Genomic DNA, 16,716 nt, shown 5'->3' with positions numbered 1-16,716 from the left:
TGTGTACATATGACTTTGCTTTTTTTTCGTGGTGGTTTTTAGTCATGGTTGGATCTGCAAAATTTAATGCAAAATGTTTCCAAGAACTAACTGCTGTGATACAGTTGTCATTGTCGCAGCATACCTCTTCTACAATAGATAGAGGGCAGGGTTGGACAAGTTTTCTAAAATTGACTTGTCCTATCGGGCAAGTACTTAAAAAATTTACTTGCCCGAACCAACTTTTCACTTGCCCGAAAACTAAATGACATTTTTCTATGTATATTCATGGCCTTCAATGGAATTTTTGTTATTGGCTCTATTTTCTGTGTTAATCAATGCTTGATGTCATGACTTTGAAAGGTAGCAAGTACATCAAAATCTCCCACAATCGAGAAAAGCTAACTTGTCCGATCGGGCAAGTGGGGAAGGACATGCACTTGCCTGATTGGCATTTTCACTTGCCCGGCACTATAGGGCTAGTGGACTTGTTTATCCCTGGAGGGAAGCATGTATAATGGTTAATGTTTCTCGTTGTAGGGCTAGGAGAGCAGACATATATGAGCCAGCAAAAGCAGATGTTAACTTAAGTTTGGAAAGACACAACATATTTGCAATCTGTTGTCCAATTCTTTAAAGCGAGTCCCCACAAATCTGTAGGAACTGACATTAGAGAAATAGAGGAATGAAAACAAGCTCCTTCAAAAGGCCTGTTGAACATTTTTAAGTTTAGCTGACAATTGAATAATAAAAAATATTGCAGTACCATCAACATATCATGGTGGTTCAATCTGACAAACATATATATTTTTGTGTCATGTGCATCTACAATATTGAGGAAGCAAACCCGAAAAAAACAGATAGTCTTCTCTATAACACGTGGACATCTTCCCTCTACTGCAGGGTAGTAGCCAGCACCCGTCCTTCAGTCCTTTGAAGGAATTTTGCAGCTGGGGACTGAAAAAAGTTTTCCCCATTCCGTCCTCTGTAATGGACAAAAACTATATTTGTAAAGTCAGTAAAGATATAAAAAAACTGTCTTCTTGTGTAATTTTAACAAAAACAGATGAACAGCTTAGTCTACCAGCAAAATCTACACCTCAAAATGCAGAAAATTGGGTTTAAGGTGGTCTAGATTTCAAAATTTTTCAGGGGAGTATGCACCCGGATCCCCTTAGGAACGTTATGCCTTCGGCTCGACGTCTCATTCTTTCTGATTCAAAATCGAGGGGACTGAAAATGATTTCAGGCTGGCTACAACCCTGCTCTACTGCATGACAAAGACAGATGACTCTGTTTTGACAGTGTTGACAGTACTTCAGGGTGACATCATTGCCAGTTTGGATTCAGACAAACTCCCTCATACATCAATGACATGCCTTCCCCATTTAGGGATGCCATTTTGATTGGAATATACAATGTACACCCAGTTATTTCTATCAACATCCCGCTCAAATACAAACGGTCTTGTTTCAAAGTCTCGTTTGACCCGAGTTTTGGCGAGCCTGTCTTTTGGGGACATGGGGTCAGGGTCAGTTTCAATTGCCAGTTGGGCTCGAACTTTGTCGTGTTGATGAACTTGGGCTTGGTGTTTGAGAAGCAGTTAACCCTGACATTATATGTGACACACTAGCACGTGGCGGGAGCGTTCGCTCTGCAAATGGTTTATGAGTGGCGAACTTTTCACCCCTATCAAGTTCATGTGCATTTCTGTTCGATTACATGCCCTCTATGTTGTGTATTTCAAGGCAGGGACAGTATTTCTATTTCTGATTTGTTGATAATTCTGACAGAGATAAGAAACACTCTAAAAATAAGTCTCTGTAGCCTTTAGTGCTGCTAATAGAACTAAATGATATTCATCAACACATAAAATTTGAAGAGGACTTAAAGGTTATGAAAATCATGTATACAAACTTTTAAGATACCATTTGACATTGTTTTAAACACTGGAATTTTGAACAGTCAAAAATCATCAGTATATTGCTTAGAATGTATCAAACCTAAGAGGAACTCATCTATCATAAATCGGTTATCTTATAAAAATCACCCTATGACTTCCATTGTCATCAAGGCCTTCTCAAAAAGGTATAACTTGAAAGTGTGCAGACCTCGGGATTTTTTAATGCCAGTCACTGTGGCAGTCGAAGGGAACCAATGTGGGAGCTGATGTCACCAGGATACCAACACGCTGACCATAAAACTTTCTAAATTTGAAGAGATCAGACTTGGGTGAGGCAAACTAAATATAATTATTTAAAAGACTTCTTTTGCACTGTGAGCATGACTAATTTTATGCGCCTAGATAAACCCTGTATATCAAACATTATCTGTTCCTATATCTACACCTGTACAAAGAAGCGAGAAGATGTCGACCATCCTGTTAGCCTAGTACCTTCAATTAGTTAAATTGTATCTTGTTGTCTCTGCATATGTCTGTTATCACTGACCTGTACCTAGCCCGTCGAGGCATGAATGTACAATAAAGGTCTTTCATTATTATTATAAAATCTGGTCTCTGAGATTTCTAATGCTTCTGTCAGTTGCGAAAAACAAAATGTCAAGTGTCACAATGGCCAGGTGGTCCATATGTACATTGTAGAGGTGGTTACATGTTTGACTGTACGTTTCAACATGCAATCAGCCTGAATAAAGAGACTCTTTTTACACAACCATTATTTTATTCACCCTGACGTTTCAGTGACCGTCTGTCACCTTCTTCAGGGCAATTCTGACAGGTTCACATTGTACTGCAGGACAGGTGGCGCTGCTAACAGTTCACAAGTCAGAATTGGCCTGAAGAAGGGGACAGACAGTCACCGAATAGTTGGTGTGAATAAAGCAATGGTTGTAAAAAGTCACTTTATTCAGTGACGTACCAACCTGATGCAATCAGCCTGTACTATAGACATTGTTTAAACTTGTCAGGCCCGAGCTATATGCAAAGTATGTAGTGGTAGACTGGCACGTATGGTACGGAGCTCGCTGTCTCACATTCTCACAGCCCCGTGCAAATGGGGTGCCAGGAAATGGTTGCGGCATCACACCACAGTTATAATTGCGCCCGCAGTTTCTGCATTTTATGTCTGAGTTTATATTCATAGAGCTGCGACCCACTGTTGCTAGGGCCACTTTTAGTTTTGCTGAAAATAAAGCATGTACAAATAGCTGATTATTTCCCAGGATGACTTCATGCTAATAGCCCTTATAAATAATAGGCCTACACAGGGTTGTAGCCAGCCTGAAATCATTTTCAGTCCCCTCGATTTTGAATCAAATAGAACGAGACGTCGAGCCGAAGGCATAATGTTCCTAAGGGGATCCAGGGGCATATTCCCCTGAAAAATTTTGAAATCTTGACCACCTTAAACCCAGTTTTCTGCATTTTGAGGTGTAGATTTTGCTGGTAGACTAAGCTGTTCATCTGTTTTTGTTAAAATTACACAAGAAGACAGTTTTTTATATCTTTACTGACTTTACATATAGATTTTTGTCCATTACAGAGGACGGAATGGGCAAAATTTTTTTCTGTCCCCAGCTGCAAAATTCCTTCAGGGACTGAAGGACGGGTGCTGGCTACTACCCTGGGCCTACGTCATAATTCCTACCCAGGGGCCTTTTTGCAGTAACAAGAATTTCAAATTGTGGATCTTAATAAAGTCAAAGTCAAAGTAAAAAGTTTATCTACCAGTTGCTGTTGCATAATTTTTGGTCCGTTTTGTCTCTTGTATTGTCTGTATAGCCATTAGTTGTTATTGGTTGCCATACATTGTACCCTGTACGATTGAAGAGTAATAAAATCATTCATTCATTCATTCATACCCTTTGTTCCCAAAAACTGCTCGCCAGGCCTGTTTGTGGAAATGTAACGTTAAAGCCCAGTGTTCTTGCCAGCCAAAAGTTTTTTTCTCCCCTTGATTTTGAAATAAATTCTGTAGAAGGCACTGTGATCCAAGTGGGTCCACGGGCATGCTCCCCCAGGAAAATTTTGGTTCAATTGATATCTGTACAGGTACATGCTGATTTTTGTTCGTCCCCAGCTACAAAATTCCTACTCTCCAAGCAGAGGTTAGGCTCCGGCTGTTTTTGTAACTTTTTTTTAGTCGTTTTTGCCGGGCTTTCTATTTTGTCATTTTTCTTGAAGTACGCCAGCCAAGGTTTTGACACAGCAAGATAAAATAAGAAATAGAACGCCCGATAAAAACGACTAAAAAAAACAGCCGGAGGCTCGGAGCCTAACCTCTGCTTTGAGAGTACAAAATTCCATCAAAAGATGGACGCTGTCTAGAAGCCTGCGTTAACCTGAACAAGAATGACACATATTTTACCAGTCTGTACTTTTTCATTTTATTTTACTCCATATAGAAAACAAATAAGGTCACTTACATACCGTAGAACATTATTTACAGACACAAAGATGGCCACAAAAACATACTTATTCAAGACTGACAAGTGACTGACACATCTATATAGTTGGCTTAAGGCTGTGTACATTGTATACATGTATGTGTGTGTGTGGGGGGGGGGGGGGTGGATACAACTTGGTACAAAATTAATCTCTAAGACCCACTTTCCACCAGACAGACAGCAAACACTCAGGTTGACTGAACAGCGACCAAAATTGGCTTCGTGTCACAACTAGAATATGATGCAAGATTTAAAAGTATAATCCCAAAAGGAAACAAGAAAATACAACATTTCCCAGAACAATCTTAAGTTTATATATATGAAATTTGTCACATGATCTGAGATATATTTGGTTGCTGACGAGACTCAGTGCATTTACTACTTCAAGTGGGAAGGGGTTTAAGTATATACATTATGGGACACATCTTTGTACAGCCATGGTATACAACCAGGTCCTACAGGTAAAAGTTGTATCTAAGGGAGCTGTATTTGCAATACTTTCATACACAGTCGTATGCACAATACAAGCACGTTAATTGTTTTTTGTTGGTTTATGTACGCAGGCATATGGTCAGTACGGCTCAATATGCCTGATGGTCTTGCAAATTTTTTTTTACATAGAACTGCGTATGGAAAAATGACAATACACAAATCTATCATACATCGTACATGTTATAAGGCTACACACAAGACCAGTGTGATAGACATGTACTAAGTGCATGTACTAGCAGGCTTTTAGCTAGGATTTTATTATAGGGAGTCCAAATTTATTGGTGAGTCACGGTAAGTGACTATTGTAGGGGGGTCCGGGGGCATCCACCTTCCATGGTGCAGAGATTGTGATGATTTTAAGTTAAAATGGTGCATTCTAAGGTATCCTTAAAGAGGTAAAAAATACTGTTACAGAGGTCATAGTAGAAGACTGTGACCACAGATGACCTGATAGCATCCCTGGTCAATCAAATTTCATGCCTGTCAGAGGATTTTTTCCCCAGCGTAAGGGCGTCCAGAGCGTCAAATTTCTTCTTATTCTAAGAAAAGTGCGTCCAGATGATGCGTTGACGCATGTCTGGCTAAAAGCCTGTGTACTAGAACTCAGTTGAACAACATACACTTAGGCTACATAAACTTGAACCTGTGGACGAGTTTAACGGACCCAAAATCTGATGAAAATTTTGCATCTCTATTTTAATTTATGACATAACATGTTCTCTCATTCTAACATATTTTGACATACGTCAATCATACTAGAATCTAGCTTCTGTTGCCCAAACTTAAAGCCGAGAATGGACACGACACAAGTATTACTAGATGCTCTTCTTACCTATGCAACTAAGTGTCAAATAATACAGTAAAGGGGTTGTGAATTCTTTTCTTTTTCGATCAAAAATATTCATTTGTACTTAATTGCAGTGCATATGACAACAGCCTTTGTGTATTTTGACCAATGTTTATCTAGCTTGGCAAAAATAGACAAAATCTGAGGTTGTGGCTTAGGAAAAGTAAATGGTAACTTTCTTAAAATTCTGATGCTCATAAGAAAAAAAAATTAAGGACAGTTGAGCTTCAAACTTGGAAAAAAATAGACAAATTTCGTATTTTAGCTGACTGCAAGGATAATGTACATTTGAATAGATCTGGCAAGTAACTCCTAAAATCACATTTTTTTGTCAAAACAAAGTTCTCTTCTGTGCAGGGTAAAAACTCACAAAATATAAAGGATAGTCATGGCCAGGGCTGTCTCTAGCACCTCCATCCTTGAACCCAATTTTGCTTGTTCGGACAGACAAAATTTTTTTATCTGTCCAAAAGGCCACACCAAATTAATTTCTTGGTTCACAGATTTTTTCATAAAAGATATGGAGTGAGAGGGCGAAATAAAAATAAAAATAAAAATTGTAAAATGGTTGGGGTAAAGGTAACGGCTAATCCAAAACATAAAGAAAAAAAGTTTTCAGCTTGAAAAAAGTACAAAAACACTATTATTGTACAGTAACAGCACCTGTACCCACACTTTAAGGAGCTTATAATATAAAGGCCAATTTGCTACACCAGAAAGCTGGTGAATGGTTTCATTAATGGTGAAAATTTGGTACTTTTTATTTTTATTTTATTTTCCAAAAAATAGGAGCGAGCGAATCCGTGAACCAAGAAATTAAATTGGTGTGGCCAAAGGTCTGAACTTCCTGACATGATACTGATGAAACTGTAAGCTTAAAATGACATCTACTTTACAACAGAAATGAACTACAAAATGGGCTCCCAAACACATGGAGGGACGGAAAACAGAAAAAACATGAAAGCTAAGCCTCCACCAGGCATTCCCACAGGAGTACAACGATCGTAGAATTTGGAAAAAAATCAAGAAAATTGACCAGGGAGTCAGTCCACGCTAAGGTTAAGGTTTCTCCTCAGCTGCTGCGCAGCTGGCCAAACCAAATCTGGTGGGAAACCCCCCTGACAAAATATTCTCCATATAATAGCCAGTCTACTCGGTCTGGCAGAGACTAGTGAAAGCTAGAAACAGCCCTGACAGTCCATAGTTCGGGGTTACATGTTACTGAGTTTACGCTAGTTCACCTTTATCCGGGGGTAACCTATATCCGTTTTTTTCAAACACGGTGTATTCAGGAATATCAAGTTGACGAACTGTGGTTTCAAATCACAATATCATCAATAAACTGCAATTTTAAACCACAGTTCGTAGACTTGATACCCCAAAATACAAAGTTTTTAAAGCCACGGATATAGGTTACCCTGCAGAGAAAGGTGAACTAGCGTTACACAGTTCCGGGTTACGGACATGTTACTGAGGAGGGAGGAATCTGGCGTACTGAGGAGGAGCTTCGTACTTGGTCATCGGCTTGTCTGCGATCCCACAGGTGCCCACTCCGACCTGGGGGAACAACAGGTGTCATTAGGTTTATGAAGGTTAGACATCCAGGTACAAAATATTCAAATACAATTCAATCCCTACAAATTCTCGAAAGAAGGAGATTTACTGCCATTCCAGTGATGCTGAAGAAGAGTGATGGATGTCACTCAAAACATCCAGAAGTACATCTGTTTTTTTAATCAAACTGTAGACATTGAATCATTAAGGACTGTTTGTGTTTGTGTTTTTTTTTCTTCATTTTACTGCAAAGCTTCCTTGTAGTGTTAAAGTTGAGTAAGCAAATACGAAAAAAAAGTGGATTTGAACCCTATGGCCCAAACTATGGCATACAGTTATTAGCACAAAAAGGTCAGTCATGAACACTTAGTCTAACAGCAATTACAATTTCAATATTCAAAATCAAGTTGTCATGGCAACTTACCCGCCCATCTACGGATTCCGGGGAGGCGAATATGCTCTTCTTCACCTTTCCCTTCTTGTGGCCCTTGTTGAAGGCCTGCAACACACCAGAGGGAAGCCAGGGGGCGTTAATGCACAGCACATCCTGCACAAGGCACTGACCAATGAAAAGGCTCCATGCACTAGTGATACAGCTTCCAAGTAAGCCTTTGCAACCTCATTTTCCATTGGTCAGTGTCATACAACTTTTTAGCTTGTTTCCTATTGGTTGTAGGGATATGATGAGCTGGCTTGTGATTGGCTCTTCAAGTATGATGCATATGACTGAGTATTTGTGATTGGTTGATTGCAAGTAAATCCTGTTAGTGTTACTTTGTGAAACTTGCTTTTTTAAAGCCATAATTGTACAAAATCGGTTTCTTCAAATTACAAATTGTATATGAACATTTTTTGGGAAACTGATTTCTACTAGCTTAAAAGTGTAAAAAATTGACATTAAGTAAAAGACTTATAAAGTAGCACGAAAGAATATGTTGAACACTTGAAACAGTCTGCAACTCATCTATAAGGCCATACCAATTTAATTTCTTGGTTCACTGATTTTTTCATAAAAAATATGGAGCGAGAGGGCGAAATAAAAATAAAAATTGTAAAATGGTTGGGGTAAAGGTAATGGCTAATGCAAAACATTAAGAAAAAAAGTTTTCAGCTTGAAAAAAGTATAAAAACACTATTTTTGTAAAGTAACAGCACCTGTACCCACACTTTAAGGAGCTTATAATATAAAGGCCAATTTGCTACACCAGAAAGTTGGTGAATGGTTTCATTAATGGTGAGAATTTGCTGAGTAGTAATTTTTATTTTTATTTTTTTTCCCAAAAAATAGGAGCGAGCGAATCCGTGAACCAAGAAATTAAATCGCTGTGGCCTAAACATCTAAGCTTACCAAACTGCAGAAATCTTTGTACGATAGAAAATCTGCACTACATTAAATCTTGTACCTGCTACCATCTTACCTGCCTTACCTGGTACCTGATAGACCTTACCCCATTCCGAGGTGGCTGTTCTTCATGTCCCATGAGCCTTGGTTGTATCAGAGCACTGATCGTAATAAGACAGAGGTTACTGGATTTTTGCGCCCCTCATAGTTTGTTACAAACTTACAAATATCCGTGAATAGTTTCATCTGGTTGGTAAGTCATTGACTAAAGACACTCTTTTGACACAACAGTCACCAAAACGTCAGTGGAAATAAAGCAACGGTTGTGTAAAAAAGAGTCTCTTTATTCAAAGCTTATAAAGGCTCTCTAACAAAGCCATCGGATCCACAATACATTTCATCCTACTGACCAGTAGTGGTATAAACAACTTTTGTCAAATGGCTTTTTTGAGAGCTCTGTATTAAGCTTAAGCTTATACTGATGTTTAAAATTTAACGTTACTTAATAAATACTAGAATTGTCCAAAGATGTTTCCCACCGCAACTTAATCATCCTTACTATAGTGTCATTGAAAAGATAACCTATTCTTTGAAGCAACAAAAACAACAAATCACCATTGGGGTAAAGTTTTAGTCACTGTAACTAGTGTAAGACTTTTAAACCCCTAAAAGCCAGAGTAGAACAAAAAGAACACTGTTTTCAATCCACGTACAGTCTTATTTCAAATTTACTTCCACCCAAACTGAAGGATAACTTACATGCAAAGTGTGAAAAGTTAGACCTACACAGTAGTACAGTACACAGCACCTGTGTCGGGACATACCATTGCTTCTCCAGGGGTGTTCAGCATCCCCCCACTCAGAGATTTTACTCATTTCTGGACTGTGGAATATAGAACAACACAGGACAGTAGTCTTTGCCAATCTGACAAGACAACCCCCAGACTTTCGTCTTTGATTTATATCTTCAAAATAGCTTCTTCACATTCTTTTTACATTTTCAGGAACATCCAAAATGTAATATTAAGTTCTGCCCCCATACTTTGGTGGTAGACAGTCGGGGTAATTTACAATAGAAGGGCACAATACCAACTTTGATTTTTTTCAAAGTTTCAAAAAAAAAAGTTTGCTTAACAAATTTTGAGAAGGATACCAGACAAGTATACTAGTAGATTTTGGGACTTTTGCTTCTTATATATCATTTCCTTGACAGTTAAGCTGAAAACTTATAAGCACAAGCACCAGCACAAAACAGTCTAAATCTTCCACCAAACGGAACATATCAGAAGTTGTAGTTGTATCTTTTTATTCTGCTTGCTATATCTTTCATATTTACAGTCAATACTTACATAAAAGAGCCTTCCATCTATTTCAAACTGTACAGTATAAAAGGCATGGAAAGAACAGACATCTGTCACATATCAGTACAGAAGTGATAATGATTCTCACCTTGTAAAGTCTGCAGCGAGAGGCCAGGGTAGTACAATACCTGACTCCGATGATCATTATCCTCCACATAACATATTTGTCAAATACATTCTATAGAAGCGAAGTCCATACCAGGACTTCCAAATTTGTGTTGAACAGTCACAGTACTTTTTCCGATGTAACTATTATTACTTAGTAAGTTTTTTCACTTTTCTTTAAAAACAGCAAAACAATATGGGCTAAATTGAGTATCCAAGTATCTAATAGAGCATCAGTCAGAAATAAAAAATGAATAAAAGAAATGGTTCTGGAAAAAACATCGGACTACAAAACATAGTAACAGTTAGTTCACGTATGTAGAAAAAAACATAAATTGTAGTAATACAATAAAAACATGTGCATAATGCCCCTCCCATGAATAGCACCCACCTTGTTTATTTATTTATATGTTTTTATTTACTTTATGACCCACCTTATTGTTAAAGTCTTGCCATTTGTTTTTCTCCGACTCTCTTGCTTCTTCGATCTCCTTGAGCCGGAGAGCCTTCTTCATGTTCTTCTTCTTCTTGTATTCTTGTTTTGCTTTCAGCATTTCTTTTCTTTGGAAAACAAGATCAGACATTTTCCTTCAGAATATACTGTACAGGGCTCGAAATACTGGGTGCATGTGCACCCAAAATTGGAACTGTGCACCCAATTTTTTTTCAGTGGGTGCACAGGGTGCATCCAAATATTTTCTTAGGTTTATGCATGGAAACATATCAAGTATACTATTATGCATCATATTCTGGACATCTAATGTTAGAAAGATAATAAAAATGTCTGTCATGTTATTTGTTTAAGAATTTGATAGCTTGTTACTATGTTTTGTTATTAGTTTGTTTTTGACATTCTACTTAAATTTAAGTGGTGCACCCAAAAATTTTTGGTGCACCTAATTTTTTAAGCTGGGCGCACCAGTGCACCTAATGCCAAAAATGAATTCCGAGCCCTGACTGTAAATGCCTTCCACTCTACAACAATGTATTTTCCAAGTAAGGGAAAATGGAGGGTAATAAAAGCAATGAGAACGTGGGTAGAAGAAAATAGGATTTTGGAGTTTTCTTCTACAGAACCAGTCTCTGACCTGCTTACGTTTTGGGTGTCTATCAGATAAAAGACAAATCAAACTTACTTCACTGGTTGTGTACAAGAAAACCCCAAGTCCAATATAAACTACGTACAGTAAATCAAAACTACATGTTTAGTGCATACGTGTTAGACTCGGACACCCCTTACTTTGATTTTGGTTTGTCCCAGTCCCCACCCAGTCCGGCTTCTGATGCTGATCTTTTACTGGATTCTTCTGGTAACTTCAGCTGGTAGTCCTGAATTAAATTGAAGGGAAAAAACATGGCAAAGTCTTAAGACAAATCTTTGACAAAGATCACAGCAAAGATCGTGTGGTCCAGATCTTTTGCTAAGAGGACAGAGTTATTAAATAAGAATATTTCACTACAAGCAGTGGTATGTGTTAAACTACCATGACATTTCAAATCCTTCTCTAGTTATACTGTTTAGTACATAGGGCGGTGCCCATCTCCATTTTTGTAGCCCTTGGGCCACACTAGTGAAGCTACCTTTAGTCTGGACCTGAAGTCCTGAACCGTATCTGCACCTGAATACTCTGTCCTGGTACCCACCCCTCAGGGTTTAACAAGTTTTCTAAAAATTCACTTGTCCTATCGGGCAAGTACATGCAAAATTTACTTGCCCGAACCAGCTTTCTGCTTGCCCAAAAATTTAACTAACATTTTTCACTATGTATTTTCACGTGCAGCAATGGAATTCTTTTATTATTGGCTCTATTTTTCTGTGTTGACCAATGCTTGATGCAGTAACTGTGATAAGCAACATGTATATCAAAATCTCATGGAAAAATCTTACTTGCCCGATGGACACTTTCACTTGCCCAGGACAATCGGGCTAGTGGACTTGTCCAACCCTGCCCCTACATTCAAACCATTTATCACAACTATTGACCAAAGTCTATTGTCTTCCTCACCAGAGCTATCTCACTGTTTCCCCAACCTTCAAACGTGACCGTGACTCTGCCTCCTTCAAGCTTCTCATCTATCGTGGCCTCGTAAAACCTGAAATTAACAAACAAAAATTATCATCTACAGTCATCACATCAAGTGCTCTACTATTAGAAACACGTTTGTTTGTTTTTATTGTGCGCCACTTTGCAATGCCACTACAAATGCTGGACAATAATCCAGAAGTCCCACGTTTTGAAAATCTTAAAATGACATATTTAACAACTAAAATGAACGTCATGAGCCCATCCTAAGGTAAGGTTAGCTTATACTGTCCTGTTCCAGGCTTGCGTCTTGGCATCATCTGAACAGGCTTTTCTTAAAATAACAAGAAATTGGATGCACGTGATGCCCTTACACTGGGGAGCAGATCCTCTGACAAGCATGAAATTCTGATTGACCAGGGATGCCACCAGGTCATTTGTGGTCACAGTCTTCTACTGTGACCACAAAGTGTCCTTCAAAGATAGTCTGTAGGCAGGCTTTTAGCCAGGCAGGCGTACAATGTACACCCTGTTAAAAAGAATAGCACAAATTGTACACCCTTACACTGGGGAGCACATCCTCTGACAAGCATGAAATTCTGATTGACCAGGGATGCTATGGGTCACATGTGGCCTGTCTGACAGTGAATTTGCTTCATTCCCCCAAAATTGCAACTCAAGATGTGGGAAATGGTGTTTCAGAGAGTTATAAATTTCAAAACTTTCTAAGTGAGGATGTCCCCAGACCCCCTACAATACTCGCGCCTGCAGCGCTCGCCGAGCAGCAAGAAATTTGGACACCCTATGATAAAATCCTAGCCAAAAGCCTGTGGACTGTAGGTACAATAGTAACTATGTAAGGCAAGGTAAGCCTACTCACCCTCCATCCTCGCTCCACGGAGCCATACACATGTCCCCCACCTGCCATTCCTTGACAGGTTGTGGGGCGGCGCCCTCCCCGGACGGACCGGTGCCGCTCTGACCGGCTTTCGCTAAGTCTAACGACAAGTCTATCACTTCCTGTGGATCATGGACAGACTCAAGAGTTAGAGACAATATACAGAATAGATTTTACATCTAGAATGATGCACAAAATTAGTGACGCAATACTACATGATCTATTCAATTTTTACAAGTTGCTTAAAGTGGCATATGGTTGCAGTGCTGATTTTTCCTCTAAACTAACACACATCAATCAGCCACTTTAAATACTTGTTCTAGTTCACACATGTAGATAATAAACATAAGGTTACAGATTTCTTTCTTTATTCTTGTTCAATCATTAGCATTTAGTGTCCCCTTACTAGTAACTCATTTAACCTCTTTTACAGTTCACATAGCCATTTCAAATTTGCAGAATTAATGTTCTAAGTTGAATCTGTTTTAAGAAAACAGCACAATCTACCATTGCAATTTCTGACCTCATTTCCTAAATATTCTATGTCTGCTATAATAAGGCCACAGCAAGTAAATTTTATGGATGACATCCTCTGCAGACTGCAAAAATAGTGCGATAGGGCGAAAAAAAACAAGATGGCTAGGTTTTCAAAAATAGGCACCATAAAGTTGTGATGAATGTTGTAACAAGAATTAAAGGGACAAAACATGGTATCAGAGCCAACAAGGTATTCATTCCTGTATTCAAGACATGATGTACTGGTGTGGTAAAAGTGACACTTGTGTGGTAGACTGGCATCACCAACAAAGTTGGTAACCATACTCATGGCTTTCATATTGGTGTCACTTTTATTACAACTATCCAATAAGTTTCATTTCTACAACAGTTACTATAGCCCTGGGTACTTCGCAAGTGTCACTTCTGCAAGTACAATCATTAGGCTACAACACAATATATTTGCTCATTTTGGTACTTTATCGTCATGTTGACATCCCTGCAGAAGAAAAAAATTCTAGTTTTTTTTCCTGAAATCAGGTGAAAATTAATGTGCGCGCTGATGTCATCCATAAAATTTACTTGCTGTGGCCTAAGTTATGATGAAAATGATGAGTTTCCCCGGCATGTCTTACCTGTAAGTCCTGCTTGAGTTTTAACAAGTCTTCATTGTTGGGGTCTGTGGTCAGGGCTGCTTCCACCTGTACAGAGAGAAACATAAGACTATATCAGGGTTGAACAAGTTTTCTAAAATCCACTTGTCCCATCGGGCAAGCACATAAAAAATGTACTTGCCCGAACCAATTTTTCACTTGCCCAAAATTCAAATGTCACTGTTACTAGTATATGCATTTTCACTTCCAGCAATGGAATTCTCTGTAGACAATTGCTTGATGTCATGACTGTAAAAAGTAACAAGTATATCAAAATTGCACTAAAATCAATGGAAAAATCTTACTTGCCCGATCGGACAAGTGGGGTAGGACATGCACTTGCCCGAACAGCACTTTCACTTGCCCTGGACAATAGGGCTAGTGGACTTGTTTATCCCTGCTATTTGTAAATTTAGAATTATGACTGAGTATACACACTTAATTCCATTGTCTCCCGAGACAGAAGGATGCCAACAAAAATACAAAACTCCACACTACTGTCAACCTTTGAATGCTGGTGGCTTCTTGTTAGATGCTTTTGGCGCTTGAAACTGGTGCGATTGAATATGAATTTATGATGCTATAATGATGATGATGATAACAAAAGGAAACTTCTGATATTTTAAAAGAAATTGGTTTAGAAAATGAATGAAATATTACTCAAATTTGTAACGATCTAATCTTTAAGTTACAAACAGAAAGGGACAAAAGTTGTGGATCCACATAATACAACAGAATCTACAACGTAAAAGGGTACAAAATGGTTTTATTTTCATTTTTCGTGCCATAAATATGATGAAAACAGCTGCCAACCAGTTGCTTTCCACCAACAAAACACGGCCATTCTACGCTAACATGTGCACTAAACCGCCATAATTTTCACACATTAATCTTCCATAACTTCTTCTGTAACACCTAAACGATAGTTTTGAGCGATAAAGAGTAATTTCAAGGCACAAACCTGCTGTAATTGTGCTTTGTACGTCGTGATCTGATCCTCACCCATGTCGGCCATGTTGGAAACAATAGCAAGAACCCAAAGCTCTTTTCTTGTGTTACATAACAATACTAATTTTTTCACGCTTATAACCTTCTCTTCATCCTATTAATTAATCAAAATATAATTAAACACGTAATAAACGTGTATTTGTATATAAAACGAATGTTTATATCTTCAAACAATATCTTTGGATTTCAATCATTAGACTTATCGAAAGGTTTATGGGGTCTTGATCAGTGAGTTGCCCCATACCCCGGATGTACATTTCCCATCGTGCACCAGCCAAGATGGCCGCCAAGGTGAGAGAAATTTTGATATTTGTGATGTTTTATTGTCATAAATTCATTTCCTTGCAAGGCATACGATATAAAACACCCACATTGAATTCTACAGACCCTTAAGCGCACAATTCATGATCAGAAGTTATAATTTCTTGTTAGTAAGTACCCAAAATTGGCGCAAATCCGTCACATGCGATTGACGACGACCACTTCTATCTAAGTATTTCCAATGATCAACTTGATTATTATAAAATAATGATAAATCATAAATAATTGCAATACATTGTTCGAAAGCTAGTTGCAAACATGGCAAAACATTACTATACCGCATGTTTACAATTATTAAAAGCGAAAATTGCCATGCTAAAATGTATGACGAATTTATTGTAATAAAATTGTAGAGCCATTTTAGAGCCATTTTAGGGTTTGACTCCTTTTTCAGCAAGTAGTAGGAGAATGTATTAAATTGTGTTATTTGGTGCATAACGGGTTACATACACTGAAGCAAGAAATGAAAGATGTTTCATAAAACATGCTTGGAGAAATTAAAACCAAGAAGATAATAAACCAGCATTAATGATAATGAATGAATGATCTTTATTTGCATGTTCCTGCCCATGTGGGCTAAATGCAGCAAATCCCATGATGGGATACTAAAGACTAAGTACTATAACATGTAGTATTACAATTGAATAATAACAAAATGATAATTGTCCCTCACAGTTCCGGCGACTGCTCCCCCTAGTGGCCCTCCCAGGCAGTGCATCTCTGGGAGCGGTTTACGCGGCAGAGGCTGTGAAGAAGGAGGAGACGGACTGTGGATGTGGCAAGAAGAAGAAAACAGTCGGCATCTCAGAGGTCGGTACAACTCTTGCCATCATTGTACTTGAAGTTACATTTGTAAGTGTAACAGTGGTGTTCAAGTACTGCCTATCGTCCTTGCCCAAGGGCACTAGTGCTTTTGTGGCGACAGCAATAGCAGTCGTGATTTGTGATCCGGCTGCCCGGGTTCGGCACGGGTTCGAATCCCGGGAGTCGGGATGTTGTTTCTTTCTGTTCTACTCGCCCCTCTGGTTGTGTACATCTCTAATTTCATAGCCATTTGGCCATTCACTACAGTAGGCACATGCATATGTACAGCCATTCAAATACCAGACTCTGCCAAGTTCAGGTCTCAGTTAGGTCTCCAACACCAGAGTAAGCAGCAATAAATGTGGAGTATCACTTCCTAGGTATTTCATCCAAACTCGAGTTGTATTGCCTAGTACTAGTACTAGT

At 38.6% G+C, this 16,716-nt stretch overlaps 2 protein-coding genes across 2 annotated transcripts in view; one reads left to right on the top strand and one right to left on the bottom strand.

The window, feature by feature from the left end:
- Positions 1 to 7,068: 7,068 nt before the first annotated feature.
- LOC118404573 (survival of motor neuron-related-splicing factor 30-like) lies at positions 7,069 to 15,258 on the bottom strand. Its single transcript, XM_035803748.1, has 8 exons — positions 15,119 to 15,258; positions 14,140 to 14,205; positions 12,992 to 13,131; positions 12,094 to 12,181; positions 11,328 to 11,416; positions 10,522 to 10,648; positions 7,704 to 7,778; positions 7,069 to 7,282 (listed from the first exon to the last, which is right to left on the bottom strand). The coding sequence occupies exons 1-8, from the start codon at positions 15,170 to 15,172 to the stop codon at positions 7,193 to 7,195; spliced, it is 729 nt and encodes a 242-aa protein (XP_035659641.1). The 5' UTR covers positions 15,173 to 15,258; the 3' UTR covers positions 7,069 to 7,192.
- A 94-nt stretch (positions 15,259 to 15,352) lies between these two features.
- LOC118404574 (MICOS complex subunit MIC27-like) overlaps positions 15,353 to 16,716 on the top strand; it is a 4,704-nt gene continuing 3,340 nt past the window's right edge. Inside the window, exons 1-2 of the mRNA XM_035803749.1 lie at positions 15,353 to 15,456; positions 16,162 to 16,296. Coding sequence (XP_035659642.1) covers positions 15,415 to 15,456; positions 16,162 to 16,296 — 177 coding nt within the window. The 5' untranslated portion in view covers positions 15,353 to 15,414. The remainder of the gene's footprint in view (positions 15,457 to 16,161; positions 16,297 to 16,716) is intronic.

The sequence above is a fragment of the Branchiostoma floridae genome, chromosome 17 (assembly GCF_000003815.2).
Source record: "Branchiostoma floridae strain S238N-H82 chromosome 17, Bfl_VNyyK, whole genome shotgun sequence".
Lineage (NCBI taxonomy): Eukaryota > Metazoa > Chordata > Leptocardii > Amphioxiformes > Branchiostomatidae > Branchiostoma > Branchiostoma floridae.
This window is presented reverse-complemented; position numbering and strand designations above follow the sequence as displayed.